Consider the following 18,005-nt stretch of genomic DNA (forward strand, 5'->3'; position numbering starts at 1 on the left):
ATTATGTTTTGCTTATTTTATGAAGGGTACCAATCATTCTGGGGTTGACTGTATATTGTATTTATTCACATTATTATAATTAGGTTTCACAGAAATCAATTATTTATTTGGACAACACATTTTACCCAACATTTTATTTCTGTTGAGGTGACATTGGTTGTTTGTTTTCTCTTTTGAGGTGCACGTAGAAATGTCACAGCCATCATTATTTAAAAAACTACCTTCACCATTATATCATGTGACTTTTTGTTCCACAAATGCTACCATTCTGTTAATATTTGTTGGTTATTTTACAGGACATTTTGATGAACTCTAGTTTAAAGTGCAGTTGGGAGCTTAGACCAGTGTTACTGGTGAGAGATGGTGAATAGAAAAAGTGGAATTAAGGCAAAACTCCACCATAAAACCCCCTCATCTCTCTCACACACATTTATGGTGTGTGAAACACCAGTATTTTCAGACTTCCATTTCCATGTCTTGCTGTATTCAGCTCTCAGAATTGTCCTGTGAGCCAACATACATTCTGATCTGCTCAGGAGATGTGCACGGACTGTCGGGGTCCTCAGGGCTTTCTGAGTAATCCCAGCTGTAATCACGCAAATCAGCAACAGAAAAAGCGGCGTGTCTATTGTGCTCCATGTCATGTGGCTGCAGGTCCAGTGAGGGTGGTCCACTTACACACCGCCGCAATGGAAAGCCACTGTAAAAGACACAAACACAACACAAATATATTTAGAATCAAAACAAGATGAAGATGCTCAAATTTGAGTCCAGCATTTGCACCAACGTCTCTACTACTTCTACACTGGATTTCTCATTAATATGATATTGAACATCACTACAAAATGGTGAGTGAAGAAAAGAAGCTCTTGCACTTTTGTTTTTAGGAGCTTACAGCAAAACCTGAGCATAATCCCTTATGTTTGAGATCATTGAAATATTTTCTGCTATTAAACACCATTGTAACTGCACTAGCGATAACAATGTCCCTCTGTGACATCAGCGTGGCATATAACCACTAACTTCTCATAGCAATAAGGAAAATACAGCCCCTACCAAGACCTACCAATTGCTAAACGCATCATAAATATTCCAGTATACCTATATTTAATGTGTTGGGTTTCTGTGTGTAAAGTATCATGACTCTAAATTTATTTGCTTTTGAGTAGGGTGATGGGAAATGGGTGGGGTGTGATCCCCCTGCCGGGCAAACAATTCACACCTCTCCACAATAACACTGATACAGAGATAAAACGAACAGCACTACTAAAGCTTTTTTGACAGTGAAACACTGTATACAACTGCCACAATAAAATTATAACACTGAAACCTAGTAGGCTAGGTCGTAAGTAAAACCGCAAATTATTACAGCCCTGAGTGTCTACTTTCATATGAGCCATTAACCAATTACTGTGAAGTGTGACATCACAAATAAATTCAATGCTGAACATGGGCATCTGAAAACAGGTGGAAATTAAATTTTTTTGGCCTCTGGTGAAAAGAGTTAAATAATACTTCTTTCTGTACACCGATAAACTGGACCCATTCTTAAAACAATCCCTAAACAAGGCATCTTGATGACATCACTATAGGAAAACAACACAAGCTTCACCTACCTTCCTGAAGCTCTTGTACCCAGCACATCACTAACTATAAAAGTGAGTGTGAAAAATGATACATGCATTCCCGTATTGGAACAAAAAATGGAGTTCTGTCTTGTTACCTACCCTTTTGAGGATTCTCCTTTCCAGGCATGTCTATAAACACTTCCTGCTATCTCACATAGCCAGCGTGTATCAGCAGGCACCTCTGGAATCCATTCCACAAACCTTTAAAAAAAAGCACAAAGAGCATAAAATATAAAGTATACAAACCAGAGTATTTATAGACATAATTCTGAATTTAAAATCTAAACAATCCCTTACAATTAGAAACATGATAATCTACCAACGCAAGGCTAATGCACTACAATACAGACCGAAGAGGCACTCAGCAAGACTCTGCTCAGTCGGGTGTGAGCACATATAGGTGTGGTAGTCAGGTGTCCACATACTTTTGGACATATAGTGTATGTAGATTTGATCCACCATTCAGTTCTGAGACGACAATATTAACACATTATGTTATTTACGAACTTTATAGTTTATAATTCAATAACTGGTTACTTAAATGTGGGGTTGTATGTCCCAGTTAGTACAGTAATTTCAGGTGCCAGGTAAGATTTTCAACCATTGCTTAAACAGATTTTACAGCTGATTGTATTAGGATAAACCTGCTGGAAACATACTTATTTGTTCTATATTATATGTTATACTGTATATTGGTCTCAACTTTGTAGGAATCGAGACTATCAAACTAAGGAAACTAACTGTCTCTACAACCACGCCGAGAACAAAGGCATTCCTTTACACCCAACAGACCTGGGATGGCTCCGGCCTATCTAGGCTCAACGACAGGTCATAAAACATTAAGGGATGATAATGCAGAAAACCCCCAAAAAAGAGTGTAAATTACTCCTCCGTGGAACTAACCTCGAATTGACCACCCTTAACAGATGCCGTTTGTTTGGATTAGGGAACTGGTTGAGATTTATCACATTACACCCTACTCAGCTTCAAGTGACCTTTGTTCCCAACTGAACCAGTAAAAAGACTCCTCCACTTTTAAGAATGTTCTTTTCTTTCTCTGTATCTGCCTTATTTTATTTCCATATAATCGTTGAGTTTGTGTTAAATCTGTATGGGGAACATGCATTCCCACAACCTGTATTAAACCAGAGGGCAAGAGTTAACTTACACTTCAGCCACGGCGACTCCTCACATGGTGGGAAGTCCAGTGTTACCTCCAAATCACGTACTCTAACCAGCATTATATTACAACCCCACTATTAATGGAATTGTATAATATTAAGTCTGTTTCTTTCTGTAAACATGCCATTATACCCAGTAGCTAATGGCCATGGCTAATGTATGTCATGTGTGGTATCTGCATGCTTGTCTTCATGTGCTGAAGCTGTTGATGATTTGCAATTCTCAGTACCTCATATCATACATTTATTATAAACATTAAAGGTGAATAAGACCACATTACATGGACATTAAAAAGGAGGCAACCCGGGAGGGGTCGCTTGCAAATTAGCTGGAGGGCCAGCCAAGGCACTCTCCAATCATCTCCAAACCAGACTGCGGTTGGTTGAAGACCTCAAGAGGCCGGTTCATCTAAACTAACATAAAAACCGCATGCCCAAGCAAGTACAACACACAGAGAAACACAGAAATACAGGAAAGCAACAACAAAGAACAAAGAACAGAGCCGGAGCGGGAGCTGGAGCTGGAGCTGAAACTGGAACGGAGCTGGGACCAGAACAGAGCTGGAACAGGAAGAGAACCTGCCCCAGAAGATTCCAAGACTTGCATCACCGAACCTCGCTTGACTCGACCCTTCGCCCAGCCGTCCAGACTCCAGCCTCCCTCTCCGGCGACGATCAACAACTTCTCTAACATCCTCCAACTCCGGTCCGACTAGAACCTGCTGACCCACACCAACTCCTTCCATTCACCACCTAGGCAAAGCAAGTATTGATACCTCCCAACTTCATTAAGCTGGTGCAGTAAACCTAAAACTCTTTTCACCGATTAATGCTGATTTACGTTGATGGTTCACTCAGGTCAGGATCTCATGATTTGTCAGGTTTATGTCTAAGAACTCAACTCTCTGATTATTCTCACTGGTTCTCCTCATTCCATATCCCTACATGTATGAATGTGTATGTCTGTGTGTGTGTTGGTTGTGTGTAGTAGTTTAGGATATGTGTGTAGTAGTGTAGTATATATGTGTAGTAGTTTAGTATATGTGTATAGTAGCTTAGTATAATAAAGTCTCGTCTGATGTTTAAAGGCCAGTGTCTTGTGTCTCTGTGCTTCAAATTTATTGCCTTAAACTGCCGATCTTGTTACTGTGCTCTCAATATAGTGTTTCACTATATTTAAGATATTATTGCCGGTGGCCACGGAGGTAATATCCCATGCACAATTAATAAATACACTCGTTTCAACTTATCGCTGGACGAATAGTTGATCAGCTATTAAAATATTAAGTTTACAAATTTTCCCTTTTGAGCTGATCTGCTAATGTCCTACATATTTTGGTGGAGAATACATCAGCTTAATCTAATTGAGCTAAATTTTCCCTACAACTTTCTAAACAATCACCCTGAGTTCACTGTGGAAGAATCATAGGAACCATTGTACCGAGCAATAAGTTATGACCATAGTTGTTTGTACATTTACATTTGCTTACAACTGAGGCAGGATACTGAGCAGTTGAGAGATAAAGGTTCTTACTCAAGAACCCAACAGTAGCGATGCTGGGATTTGAACTAACAACCTTACAATCAGTACAATCTGATGTTTTCAGACAGAGTATGAGTATAGTTACATGTTTTTTCATTGTTCCAAAACAGATACTGCAGAGAGTAACCTACTAAGTATTCATCAATCAAGGACCTCATGGAACATTTTATTTAACTCTGCTTATGGTGGTTGTTGCTGTGTGCTGCTAGCAATGAGTATCAGTATCAGCGAGTGTGGCCATTAAAATTGAGTGCTGTGAATTATGAACAAACTGTATACCCTGGTGAGTGAGTAGAACTGAAGCACAGTACAGTACTATATTGCATTTCTGTGTAAAGTTTGCCTGAGGTTTGTCTGAGGTTAACAGTAGTGGTACAGACCTCTGGACTGCTGAGTAAGCCGACTCTACTGGCAGCGTGTAGGGCATCAGCATGTAGGAAGCCACACGTACCGGCAACAGACCAGTGATCTGAGCCATTAGGCCATGCTTCTCTTTACACGCCTCACAGAACACTGCAACACACATTTAGCCACGTTCATTCTCACACCTAATAACTAACTCAAACAACTTTAGTACTGAGTACTTATTTCCTTCTGAGGATATTAGAAGAAATGTTCAGTTAACATGCACAGCATGAATGTGATATATTGTGACATAATACAACAAAATCCTTAACTTATACAAAGAAAAACTGAGTTACAAAGCTAGCTGTAGCATTTATCACCTTTCTTAATAGGTGTGGGCAGGTAATTGACAAGCTGCTTGTCCAACCACCAGTGATGCTCCCCGAGGAGGCGGAATCTTCGCAGCATCCACTCTTGTGTCGACTCAGTGACACAGCAGCAGGTGGGCGTGTCCCGCGTCAAGGCTAGATCTACTTTTGGACATTCAACTTGCAACAGATCTGAGGATAACATCATATCATCAGTGTTAAAGCAACAGGTTTAATCTTTCCTAATATACTGTCCTAATCAACTGTCTTTCATTCATCGTTATACCACAGCACTGCTGAATTAAAAAATATGACTGGTCAGAAGGTGTTTTTTAATTTTCTGTAACTACAGCTCTGACAATAGTTGGACACTAAGCCTTTTTAATAAACAGATTTACAAAATGTGCTATTAACAAGGGAAAACATATAATCGTTGATAATCTTACAGTGAAGTTTTCTGTAAGGAGTAGTGTATTTAACATTTATGGAAGGAGTATCCAGTGTTGGTATTTTGTAATAGTCAGAGGTTCTGTTACTGTTATGGGGCTCAGTGAGTGGTGTGGGCAGAGGTGTAGTATAGGGCCCGTTTGTCCCCGAAAGGTTGATATACTGTTAAGGAAACCAAGTGCAAGAGCAGTGCGAATGAGAAAGTGCATGCTGACCAACAGTTCAACCAAAACCGAGTGCCGAGGTGTGAACCAAGTAGCTTTGGTACGCCGCTCCGTAGCGCTAGCCACCAAGCTGATTACGGGAACAGCACATGTGAGGGCAGTGGTGCTTATGTGACAAGATGAGGAGTCAGAAATGTGGGAGCTTCAGAACATTAGGCTCAACACAAAGGGTACTGCGGTGAGACGGGAAATGACAACTCAAAATGGCCTTTTCCCTGGCACCAAATGATAACTCAACAAATCTTTCTTAACTTAAAGGACCCAAATATTTATTTCAAAACCAGGTTTTCTCTTTCTAACTTCCTCTTTAGTCTTATGTTCCTTTTCTTTCTTTTCCTTAATCTATGTTCTGTGTAATTCTGGGCTCTCCTTCTTCCCTTCCCTTAATGTTTTCTCTTTAACCCTGAGTTCTTTTTCCCTAAAGTTTTATCATTAATCCTGAGATTCTTTTATTTCCTTTCCTTAATGTTTTCTCTTTGACCCTGAGTTCTTTTTCCCTAAAGTTTTATCTTTAATCCTGAGATCCTTTTATTTCTTTTCCTTAATGTTTTCTCTTTAGTTCTTTCTTATCCTTAGTGCTTTCTTTTCTGTCTTTCTTTCTTTCTTTAAATCAGAAATCAGGGTAGTGTGGCTCTGGTCTGTTACATGGCACAGATCTATGTCTGCACACAGAGTGAGGCATTCAGAGGGCTTATAAAGAGGTGTGGCCATGTGCAGTGAGTTTAGGCTGATTACCCCCACAAAGGCGATGCATAGCAACCGGTGCCGGGTCTGTGATAAAATCCCATGTAGGTGGCCAGATTTGCCTGAGAAGGCACTTGTGGCGTTATATTAACCCCGCCCCAAGGCGGCGTGAGTCTAGAATATGTCTCACGGTAAAGCCTGGGGCTCCATCAATAATACAAGGTGGAGGAGGGGATGAGTGAGTGGAGGTCACCAGAGGACTACATAGAAATGGTTTTAACTGTGAGACATGGAACGTCGGATTGATTCTCATGGTATGGGGGAGTGCTAAGAGGTATGCCACCATATTGATGCTCCTAAGGATCTTAAAATTTCCAATATACTGCAGGGCCAATTTCTTGGACTCCAGCTGCAATGGAAGATCCCTGGTATCTAGCCATCCCCATTGACCTGGCCGAAAGGTTCGGCCCGGGCGCCTCCTCCAATTGGCAGTGCGGGTTCTTCTCTGAGCGGCAGCTTGCAGAGATAATCTGGCTTTCTGCCAGACTCTGTGACAGTAGCACACTGTAGGATCTTTAAGTGAACAGGCAGCAAGGAAGCCATAAAACTATGAATCCTTGCTCACAGACTTTGTTGAGCCAAGTTAATTACAGCTTGTTTACTGACTGCTGGATTTCAACTCTCCTGTGAACAATTGACAAGTGACAGGACATCCCTGCCCAGAGGATGAACCCGCTCAGCCAAGAGGAACCTCTGTCAAACTCATTGATTTAGGCCATTGGCCAGGACCAGATGGCTGACCCAACAGGATGGTAAAACTGATAACTTCAGGAGAAGGAGGAGGGGTGACTCACCCAAAGACCCTCATGGAATGAGACCTTTGATCTCCCCAGGAACACAAAGTTCACCACCCTTCACACATTCCACAGAACCCAGCTTCATCAGACTGCATAAGGCTACTTTACACCTCCTGTAAGGACCATGACTTTCAAGATGATGCACCATAGTTTGAAAACTTGTTGCCTTTTTAATGTCATTCCTTATATGTATCATGCCTATACCACCAGGTCATTACGATGCTTTTGATCATTTAACAGGTATCATAGTATTAATGAGTGTATCAATAACAGCAGGTACGTCGTGTTTGTTATGTGTGTGATTGCTACTGAATTTCCTGAGGGTTGGTATAATGTGAATTTGTGTACAATGTATTATATGCATGTTACCAAATTCCTGACCAAAGTTCTAACTTAACCTTGTGGAAAGTTATAAAAGGCACATTACTCAGAGCCCTGTATGCTAATTAGTGTCAGAGGAGGAGAATGCAGTTTACACCCTGCCTCAAGATCCTGCTGACTGGAGCAATCACTTTGAAGTCAGCTGGAAAATGTTAAAACCCCCTGACACAAAGGAAATTTAGTTTTTTTTTTGTTAAAGGTTTTTTAACATCTTCAGAGTTCTCGTCACCAAACTACTCCAGGAGAGTTCTCTACAACTAACAGCTCAAGAGATTCTCCATCCACATCTGAAGGAAGTCTCAACAACCAAGAGCTTCAGAAGTTCTCGCCCCTCGACATCACGAGGAGATCACTCTCGCTCCGAGACTCCGTATCCAGCCTGGTTCCTGCAAAGCCTCCAACTCCCACCTTTGCACCGCTGTGAACCACTCATCAAAGTTTTTGATCATTCAAAAATCATGTTTATCATCCTCACTGGTCTTTCGAGATGCTACATAAAGCCAGCCAGACCGCCAACCAATCAACATCGCCTGAAAAAGTTGAGGTTAAAAAGGTTAAATTGATTAAGCTGATGGTTCGTCATGGTCTGAGAAACTGCTAGAAACTTGGGACTTCATTAATTCTCTGTTCAAAGCCATTTTCACCCCTGTTTGTGTGTATGCGTGAGGATTGCCAAACTGTTCTTCTAATTTACCGCCTTAAACTGCCGATCTTGTTACTGTGCTCTCAATATAGTGTTTCACTATATTCAGGATATTATTGCCAGTGGCGACGGAAGTAAATATCCCACGTACAATTAATAAATACACTAATTTCAACTTATTGCTGGACGAATAGTTGTTCATCTATTAAAGTATCAAGTTAGGAACCAGCAGGAACCCCCACTACTTCTTTTTCCACTGCGAACATATTGGAGGATTGCCAAACTGGCACTAAAATGGCAGCATGCCCAGTTAAGAGTGCCACAGGGTGTTGTGAGCATATTCCACCCACATCAAGTGTAGCATCCATGATGAGGGGTTAGAGGAAACCAAGCATCTGAGGGCATGCTCCAAATCTAGAATCCATTAGATTCAGGATAAAAACCTGAGGATAGGCTAACTGTAGCCCCCAAGAGGTGGCAGAAGGCTTTCCAGAACCGGCTTGCAAACTGTGGCCCCCGGTCAGAGACCAAGTCTGTTTGTCTCTGTTGGACTCCAGGTGCTGCAAAAGGAGCTTGGCTGTCTCCTTGGCCAAAGGGAGTTTAGGAAGAGGAATGAACTTACAGGCCTTCGAGAACCAATCCACAATGACCAGTATCACAGCCATCCCCTGGGATGTTGGTAGACCTGTAACAAAGTCCAGTGCAAGATGGGACCATGGGTGAGAGGGTATGGGGCTCCTTGTTCTGAGCACAAAACTGACAGGCCACCATGTAGGTCTGGATGTCCTTGTACATACTGGGCCACGAAAAGCTGTGGTGCAAAAACTCCAGAGTTCTGATGGCTCCGTTGTATCCTGAAAATGGGGTTGTAGGATCCCAAGAAAGGATCTGACGTCACACAATTTATATGACATAAAGTTTTCCTGAAGGGCCACTACCCGGGTCTGGCTCCCAATGGAGATGGCTTGCTCTAGGCCCCAGAGAAAGGGAGCCACTATTCGGGGGAAGGGAATTATGGTGGGTTGGTTCCCATGAGACTCTGTCTTGAGAGAGCATCTGGCTTAAGATTTTTGGTGCCCAGCCTATAAGACAACACGAAGTCAAAGTGGGCAAAGAACAAAGACCATCTTGCTGGGGATTGAGATGCTTGGCCTCTTGAATGTAGACCAGGTTTTTATGGTCTGTCCAAATTATAAACTGGTGGTGGGAGCCCTCCAGCCAATGCCTCCACTCCTGCAATACCAACTTTATGGCCAGGAGTTCGAGGGGTTCCCAACAACATAGTTCCTCTCTGGTCAGACGGTGACAAAAGTATGCACACGGGTGCAATTTCTGGTCAGGCCCCGAATGCTGGGAGAGGACGGCGCCAACTCCTATATCTGAGGTGGGCTGTGGACACTCTGTAACTGCCTTTATCTTGGCTGGGTCCATTCTAAGGCTCTCTTGGGACACAATACAGCCCAAGAAAGAGATTGAAACGCTGGAAGACCGTGGGGGCATTCAGCAGGTCAAAGGGCATCACAAAATATTCATAGTGCCCTGATGGCATCCCCTACTCTGACACGGATCAGATTGTATGCACTGCGCAAATCCAAATTTGAAAAAAATTTCACTCGCTGTTCATCAAAGGCAGGGGGTGCCTGTCCTTCGTACTTCATTATTATTCTCTAATGGACAGCTTTTTAACAGTATAACAGCCCTGTCCTGTCCATGTGTAAAGTACTTACTTAACTACTACACAGTTAAACACTATGCAAAGAAACATTTCCACTCTAAAAATGTATATATAGTTAAATGTAAGCAATTTATATGTATTTTCATTTTTAGGAAATGACTCACTGTTGTCCTCAAGGAATCGTAGAGCATCTTTATACCCATGCTGACATAGCTCTGCCATTGCCTGTAATAAGAGACCCAACACAGTGCACAGATATTACTATTATCATTATATATTTTTTCTTTTTGTAAGCTATTCTTTCAGGAATAACTTATACAGAGTAATCTTTAAGGAATTTGAACATATTTTTCTCTGCATCTGTTGTTTTTGGAGAACTTTTTCTGGAAAAAAATGTACAAATTTTAAGTACACATGTACAGTGTATGTACATTACTTATACACTGAGACCCTCGTAAGCATGCAGATCAACTCCCGCTTATGTAAAAATGGGATACTTTGCACATGCTGGCACGTGTACAGTGAAGGGATGAGTGGAGTGGGGGAGGAAGAGGAGAATGAGGAGGAGGAGGATCACTCTTGTGGCACTCTTACCTTAGGCTCGGGAGGGAAAAACACTTTGCTGAGCCTGCACACGTTTCCCCAGGTGACCTGAATGCTAGTGTTGGTGAAACGCAGTTCGTGGAAGCTGCTCGAATTGTCTTTGGGACAAATGTCACTTTCTCCGGAGAACGGTGAGATGGAGATGGTATTCTTCAGCTCTGACTGGGGGAGATTATTGCTCATCCCACCATCAACGTACCTCTGTGTAGACAGAGAAAAAAGGAAAGAGTGATAAACATGAACACATTTTCCCATAACCATGTAGGAATGATTTTTTTAAATTTATAATCCTGCCTTGGCTTTATGGAAAGATCACAGCAGGGAGATAAGATGCCAGTTTTACAAACATGGTTGCAAAAACGGCTAATGGAGAATATAAATACAGACATAGTATGGTCATAATTATTATGTTGATATTTTTTATATTTTATTATTACATAGATTACATGATAAATTTAAAATTTAAATAAATAGTAGTTGTTTTTAGACAATCAATGTGTTAATGTCTTTTATGGGAGTCAGGATGAAATCTTTGAATTTGATTTTCTGCCTTTTCACTTTTAACCAGACAATAGAATAATAGAACGTCACTTGTAATTAAAATACATGCATAAGAGAAACATATTTCAGTCCAAGAAAGTCTTTGAATTCCATATAAAAACACAATAACTATCCAAACTAAATAATGTGGCTTCTCTGCCTCCTAAACCCAAACTGCCACTGTCAGTATGTGTAAGTATGTAATCTGAGTTAGTTGTTTCAGTATCAGGGTTGGCTGTTACTCACGTGAATAAAGTCATCCATGCCTCGGTCTTATATAACAGCACTACTGGTGGTTCACCAGCTCCACCCATAAAATATTCAACATTTATTATGGCCATGCAATGTGTTCCTGATTTGTGGTGAAAGAACTAACCTCATTTTATTTCCTTGGTGTAACAGGTCATAAGGACATGCTGGCAGGGGTGATGGCACACAACATGGCACTGATATCGAACAATGTCTGAGTAAAGTCCAAATATAAAACTGGAACCTGTTCTTCCTCACTGGAGCTGATTAATATGGCTGAGTACAATAGTTTGCATACCTCTAGGACTAAAGGAAGTTTAATTTATTCCAACAAGACACTGAGTTTCTTCATTATTACGTTTCTTCAGTACAGAGATTAAATGTAAAGATATTAATAGGGGAAATGCAAACATTTACATTTGCCATTTTGAATGTGAAATAAATATATCCATTTAATACCACAGCATGAGTGAATTCTGCTTGGTTAAAAGGTGTTCTTCTTTCTATAATGTGTTTCTTAATTTTCTATAACAGCAGCTCTGACAGTAGTTCTGGCTGCAAAGATTATAATAATACGCTCATTCCAATACATTATCATTTCTATAGTAACAACTTCCACAGAGTCTTGTATGATGGATGCTCCACATAGTTTAATCCTAACAATAAAGAAATTAAAAACAGCTTTCTGCAAGGAGACTTTTACTTTGTAACAATCAGAAGTAACTTTAGGTTTTCTGCCATGAGAAAGTCTTCAGGATGGAGGACTGTGTTTTTTTGTCTTATTAATTGCAACAGAGAAAAAAGAGATGCTGGTGAGGAACAACTATCTATAGTGAAGTGACATGTAGCCAAGTATGGTGACCCATACTCGGAATTTGTGCTCTGCACTTAACACACACCCAGAGCAGTGGGCAGCCTTTTTTTTGCTGCGGCACCCAGGGATCAGTCATTCACTCCCCCCACCTACAATCCCTGCCGGACCTGAGACTCGAACCCACGACCTTCAGGTTCACCTTTGGGTTACAAGTCCGACTCTCTAACCATTAGACCATGTCACATAAACAGCTATAAATGGATAAAGAGTAGGATGTGTTGTTTTTTTAAGCAATAACTAAACTGTGATTATAAGAGGAATAAAACACTTTGTGATGTGCTATAATTACAAAATATTCAACTTCAGGGTTTTAACAGTACCTCCACCTCACATCAGGACACATCACACCACCTTGTGTTTGATTATTTTCCTATAACAGCATGCTCCCAAGTGTTTTATTCCTTACATAACTTGTATGCCATTCTATTGCCTTTTTAAATATCTCTAATGTCTTTCAAACCCGCTAAACAGATTTGGATTCCTCTCAGTTGTAATATTCACTCTCTTCTTCTGGTATAACTGTCATACACTGACTTTGCAAATCATGTGTGGAGAGGTTTAAAAAGAAACTTCTGCTTTTGCTACTTAAAATTCTGGTACTTTGTAAATTTGGTGTTTTGAGCTTCATTTTTAGCTTAATATATGTTTTTAGTTCCTTTTTTCCTTCAAAAATGCAGGGTGAGTACAAACTTTTGCACCCCACTGTAGGTATACCAACGTTTTGTTCAAAACTGTCTACGTGGATGTTTTGAACTCATGTGACCCATGGTTAAGGAGGAGTTATTTGTATACATCTAGCTGCCCCCTGCCCCGAGTCCTGAAAAAGAGCTTGGCTGTGTTCCAGTGTGTCCTAGTACACAATGTACAGAGAAGACACACTCTCGGGGAGGAGGGGCAGAGTGCTCCGAGAGACCGGAATGCAACTGACTTGCTCATTTTTAAAGAACTTCTTGTGCTCAAAAGCCCATAGCTACAAATCCTACTTAGCATAATAAGCTCATCCAAACCTGCCAGTGAAACGTGGTCTGATATATGAGCCCTAGTGACTCATTTCTCCAACACAGCAAGCTCTCGTATCAAGAACATAAATCCTCATGGAGTAACTGAGTGTAATAGCACTGTAAGCAATCATATGCAACATGACATGCATTACTTTTGGTTTAAAATGAGTTTAGCTACAACCACTGACACTTACGACTCCACGGAAGGCAGGAGGGAACAGACCACAATAAACAGGGATGAAACTGCTACAGATGAGTGCCTGGGAATAAGAGAAAAAGTGATGACTCATTTCGAATATACTTCAATATCGACTTTTTATGCTCCTTAAACGAGTGTCATAAAGACAATATCATGTCAATAAATGCTCGAGAATGACAAGACATTTAGTGTGTACCAGCGACAACAAAGTATTTCAATCCAATGTTTTTAAAAAAGGGAAATGTGTATGAAGTGTATCCTGTAAGAAGACAACAGTCAAAAACTTCAGCATGAAAACTTTTTAAAGATCTGATTGAAAAGAGACAGTGCATGACATCTGGGAGAGTTAAAACAGAAACTTCAGGATGAATTTGGAAAAAAATATTACAGCTGAGACTATTCAAAAGCGGTTTTGTGGATATATAGCTGGTTGGATGCAGGCATAAAGGCAAAATGTGGGAATCTAAGCTATTAGAGAATGTTTATATCACATTAACAAAGGGGGATGCAAACTTCTGAACTGCTATCATTTATTTTTTCCCAATCTATAATATAGTTGAATTTATCTAAATTTTTCATTGTCAGATTAGTAATAGAAGTAATATAATTTTTAAAGACTTTTTACTCACTTTTTACTCAATTTTGAAAAATGATCTGTCAATACAAGAGCATTTCAAATTTTAAATGAGTATAAATGTATATAATTTATAATTGTAATCTTATAATGAGAAATATTCTTTTTAAACTTCTTTTAAACTAGTTTTATGATCACAGTGAAATCTCTCCGTCTCCACAGTCAAGGCTTCCTCACCTGAATGAGCTCATCTTTGGAGCTGAAGTCTGAAACCAGCACGTTCTCCCCGTCACTGACGCGTGTGAGAGACACACACAGCCTGCCGCTGACGAGTGTGTGTGCATCTTCAGGCAGGTCTCGCTGCAGGCCCGAGCGCAGCACTTTGACTAGGTTGAAGGTGGGATGCAGAGGGCCAAGGTTGCGCTTCCGGGCCTCCTTAGCAACCTCGATCACATTCCCGCAACATTTTTCTGCAACAGGAAAACACACAGTGATAAACTACCCATAAGGATAAACTACCCACAAGAATAAACAACCCACAAGGTTACCCACAAGGACAAACTACCCACTTCTGGATTTCTGTAAAACTGCATTGTGACAATGTCAACTGTTAAAAGCATTATACAATTGCTTCATATGTTTTGTTAATGCATATTTTGTACATACAGCATCCATACACACACACATGGGTTTTGTCTATATCTGTTGCTTTGTGTAGCCTGTTTTCACTTGTTTTTACTGTATGGTCACGGTATACCTCTGCCATGTTTAGTGAGAGCAGAACACAGACTAAAAGGTAACTGAGACAAGACTGAGGTTAATCAGCAATCTGTGTCATTCTAACTATTCCATCATATCACTGATGTATTATATCACTGACGTACATCAAGATGTACAGAGACACATGAAAAGACAAAATCATTAAAAATGGCACTAAAGTAATGCCTCTATTTTTAACTCTGTTTACTCAGTCATGCGTGCTAGGTTGCGTTATCAGATCTGAATGAATATCTGAATAAACATTAATGTTCATTGCCTAACAGACTAATAAAAGGTTCATGGTTCAGAAGTGATTGAAAGTGAAAGAAAGTGATACATGTTTTGATGTCTCATAAAAAAAATCACATACATTTCACCTATGATCATATGTTTTCCACAAGTGATTATGTGAGCAATATGGGATAATACTATAGTAAAATAGTAAATAATAGTAAAAGAATGACATTAAGATAAATCATGTCAGCTCTTTTAACCTTTAATGTGAAATTGCAAAGTATAGAAATATAGTGAAAAACAATCAGAAACTGTTACAGGAGAAAAAAAGAAAAGGAAAAAACTTACGATAACCTAGTTGCATAAGTGTGCACACCCCTAAACTACTACTCGGTTGAAGCACCTTTTGATTTTATTACACCACTTTTTGGGGTAGAGTCTGTCAGCATGGCACATCTTGACTTGGCAGTATTTTCTCTTCTCATTCTAGATCCGTCAAATTGTAAGGGCATCTCCTATCGGACAGCCAGCTTCAGGTCACCCCACAGATTTTTAGTTGGATTCAGGTCATTCAAAACCATTGATCTTCTTTTGGTTAATCCATTCCTTCATTGATCTGGATGTATGCTTTGGGTCACCATCAGGCTAAAAGGTGAAATTCCTTTTCAATGTCAACTCACTAGCAGACAGCTGAAGGTTTTGCACTAAAAATCGATTGGTATTTGTAGCTTTTCATGATTGATAAAAGCCCCAGTTCTGGCTGAAGCCAAGCAGCCCTAAAGTATGATGCTGCCACCACCATGTTTCCTGGTGGGTAAGGTGTTCTTTTCTTGATGTGCTTTTTTGTGCCAAACATATCTTTTGGAATTATGGAATTATTATACCTTTTGGAATCGGTCTCCTCAGATAACACATTTTGCCACATGGTTTGGGGTGATTTAGTTGAGCTTGGATTTTTTTTGTGAGAAAGGGCTTCTGTCTGGCCACCCTACCCCATAGCCTAGACATGTGAAGAATATGAGAGATTGTTGTCACATGCAGAGTGTAAGTACTTGTCAGATATTCCTGCAGCTCCTTTAATGTTGCTGTAGGTCTCCTGGCAGCCTCCCTGGTAGGTTTTTTCTTGTTCTTTTATAGATTTTGGAGGGACATCCTGTTCTTGGTGATGTCACTGCGGTGCTCCATTTTCTCCACTTGTTGATGATGGCCTTCACGGTGTTCCATGGTACATCTAATGTTTTGGAAATTCTTTTATACCCCTCTCCTGACTGATACCTTTTGACAATTGAGATACCATGCATGCTTTGTAAGCTCTTTGTGGACCATGGCTTCAGCAGTCATGACATCAAGAAGATGTGAAGAAAATCCTATAGAAAAAGCTGATCTTCATGACAACTGTATGACTATATTACTTCTGAACATGAAATTGAATGTGATTGGTTCATTCTGAACACAGCTACATCCCCAATTATAAAAGGGTGTGCACACTTATGCAACCAAGTTACTGTAAGTTTTAAAATTTTTTTTCCTATTTTTCTCTAAAATGTTTCTGATTGTTTTTCATGCCCCGAATTACACACGTGTCATCATGGGAACAATATGTGCTCATGTGGAAAAAAACAAACAAACAAACAAACAAACAAACAAACAAAAAAAAAAACACATGCATTACATGTGATAATAAATGAATTATGTGCAAAAATTAAAAATGTGTATGTGTTTGTATGTGTGTGTGTGTGTGTGTGTGTGTGTATACCTAGGCATGATCCGCTGGTGAGCACAGCTGCATTGAGAGCTCCAGCTGAAGCTCCGTAGATCTTGTTGGCTCGGTGGACGAGGTAAGGCGCGCGCTCTAGGAGGCAGCTGGAAACACCGAGGTGGTAAATCCCTAAAAACCCGCAACCGGCGAACGACAGGTTCCACCCCACACTCAGGTCCAACATACCCGCAGATTAAGAGTCTACTTCGTGCTTCTTAATAACGCCGGTGGTTTGCACCAGTCATGCCTTCACTCACCGGTGAAACTCTTGCTCACTGTGTTTTTCTTTCTGTCCTTGTCGCGTTATGAGCCGCTCAGCCAATAGGAAGCAGTCAACGATCCGCCCCTCTCCCCCCGCCCCCCGCCCCAAAGTCAGCTCATACAGGGCAAAAAAACCAAAAATGTGTAAATCAGGCTTAATGTGAACTGCTCGCCTACAGATTAGAATAAAAAGCTCCCTTATGCTGTAGGGGGCGTTTATTTTTGCTGCAGTGGTTTGTCACCTTAAAGCATATATGGTCCTGGACAACTGAGATAGCCTCCTTTTTTTTTCCCCCCCCCAAATTAAAAATTCACCCTGAGTGACAAAAATTGTATCAATATGTGATCTTCAGTGGTGCAGTTGGTGGAATATTCTGTAATCAGTTCACATTCAGGTTTTCTACATGCCCACAATGTTGTTCAGGTACCTGTGGATAGTGGTGCAGTGGGATCTACTTAAAGAGAGCGATGCAGCGGCGCTTTAGTCCTTTAGTCTGTGCAGCTCTCTCACCTCCTCGTCTGTACACTCGGCTCAAACAGATCAGCTTCCAAAGCTTCAACTTTCATGCTAGTGCCACCTTCAACACCATCTCAACACTCATCATCTCACAGATGACACACTAACTAGCTGAGCAAAGTCTCTGCTGGAACTTCATAGAGTTTCATAGAGTTGTATTGCAGGCCAACGTCTCCACTACTTTTATGTTGGATTTTTCCCTAATATGACATAGATAATATGCTAGTATCTGACTCAAAAAAAAAAAAAAAAAAATCAGAACATGAGATATATATTACCCCTGTTAAACTAAATAGGTTTAATGATAATATCCCAGATACATGCAATAAATGCTCTACTTCATAAGGTACACTCCTGCATTGCATGTGGGCATGTGCTAAACTAGCAGAGTTCTGGAAGCAGGTTGTCCATATAATATCTCATATGGTATCTATAGACTTACCTTTAAACCCAGAGATT

At 40.5% G+C, this 18,005-nt stretch overlaps 1 protein-coding gene across 1 annotated transcript; it reads right to left on the bottom strand.

The window, feature by feature from the left end:
- Window positions 1-36: 36 nt before the first annotated feature.
- LOC128317022 (patatin-like phospholipase domain-containing protein 2) lies at window positions 37-17,068 on the bottom strand. The gene is made up of 9 exons (XM_026923325.3): window positions 16,766-17,068; window positions 14,254-14,486; window positions 13,438-13,503; window positions 10,571-10,780; window positions 10,141-10,201; window positions 5,078-5,257; window positions 4,733-4,865; window positions 1,728-1,829; window positions 37-700 (listed from the first exon to the last, which is right to left on the bottom strand). Exons 1-9 carry the CDS (start codon window positions 16,950-16,952, stop codon window positions 487-489), a joined length of 1,386 nt encoding a protein of 461 aa, XP_026779126.3. The 5' UTR covers window positions 16,953-17,068; the 3' UTR covers window positions 37-486.
- Window positions 17,069-18,005: the final 937 nt, after the last annotated feature.

This window comes from Pangasianodon hypophthalmus, chromosome 18 (genome assembly GCF_027358585.1).
Source record: "Pangasianodon hypophthalmus isolate fPanHyp1 chromosome 18, fPanHyp1.pri, whole genome shotgun sequence".
NCBI lineage: Eukaryota > Metazoa > Chordata > Actinopteri > Siluriformes > Pangasiidae > Pangasianodon > Pangasianodon hypophthalmus.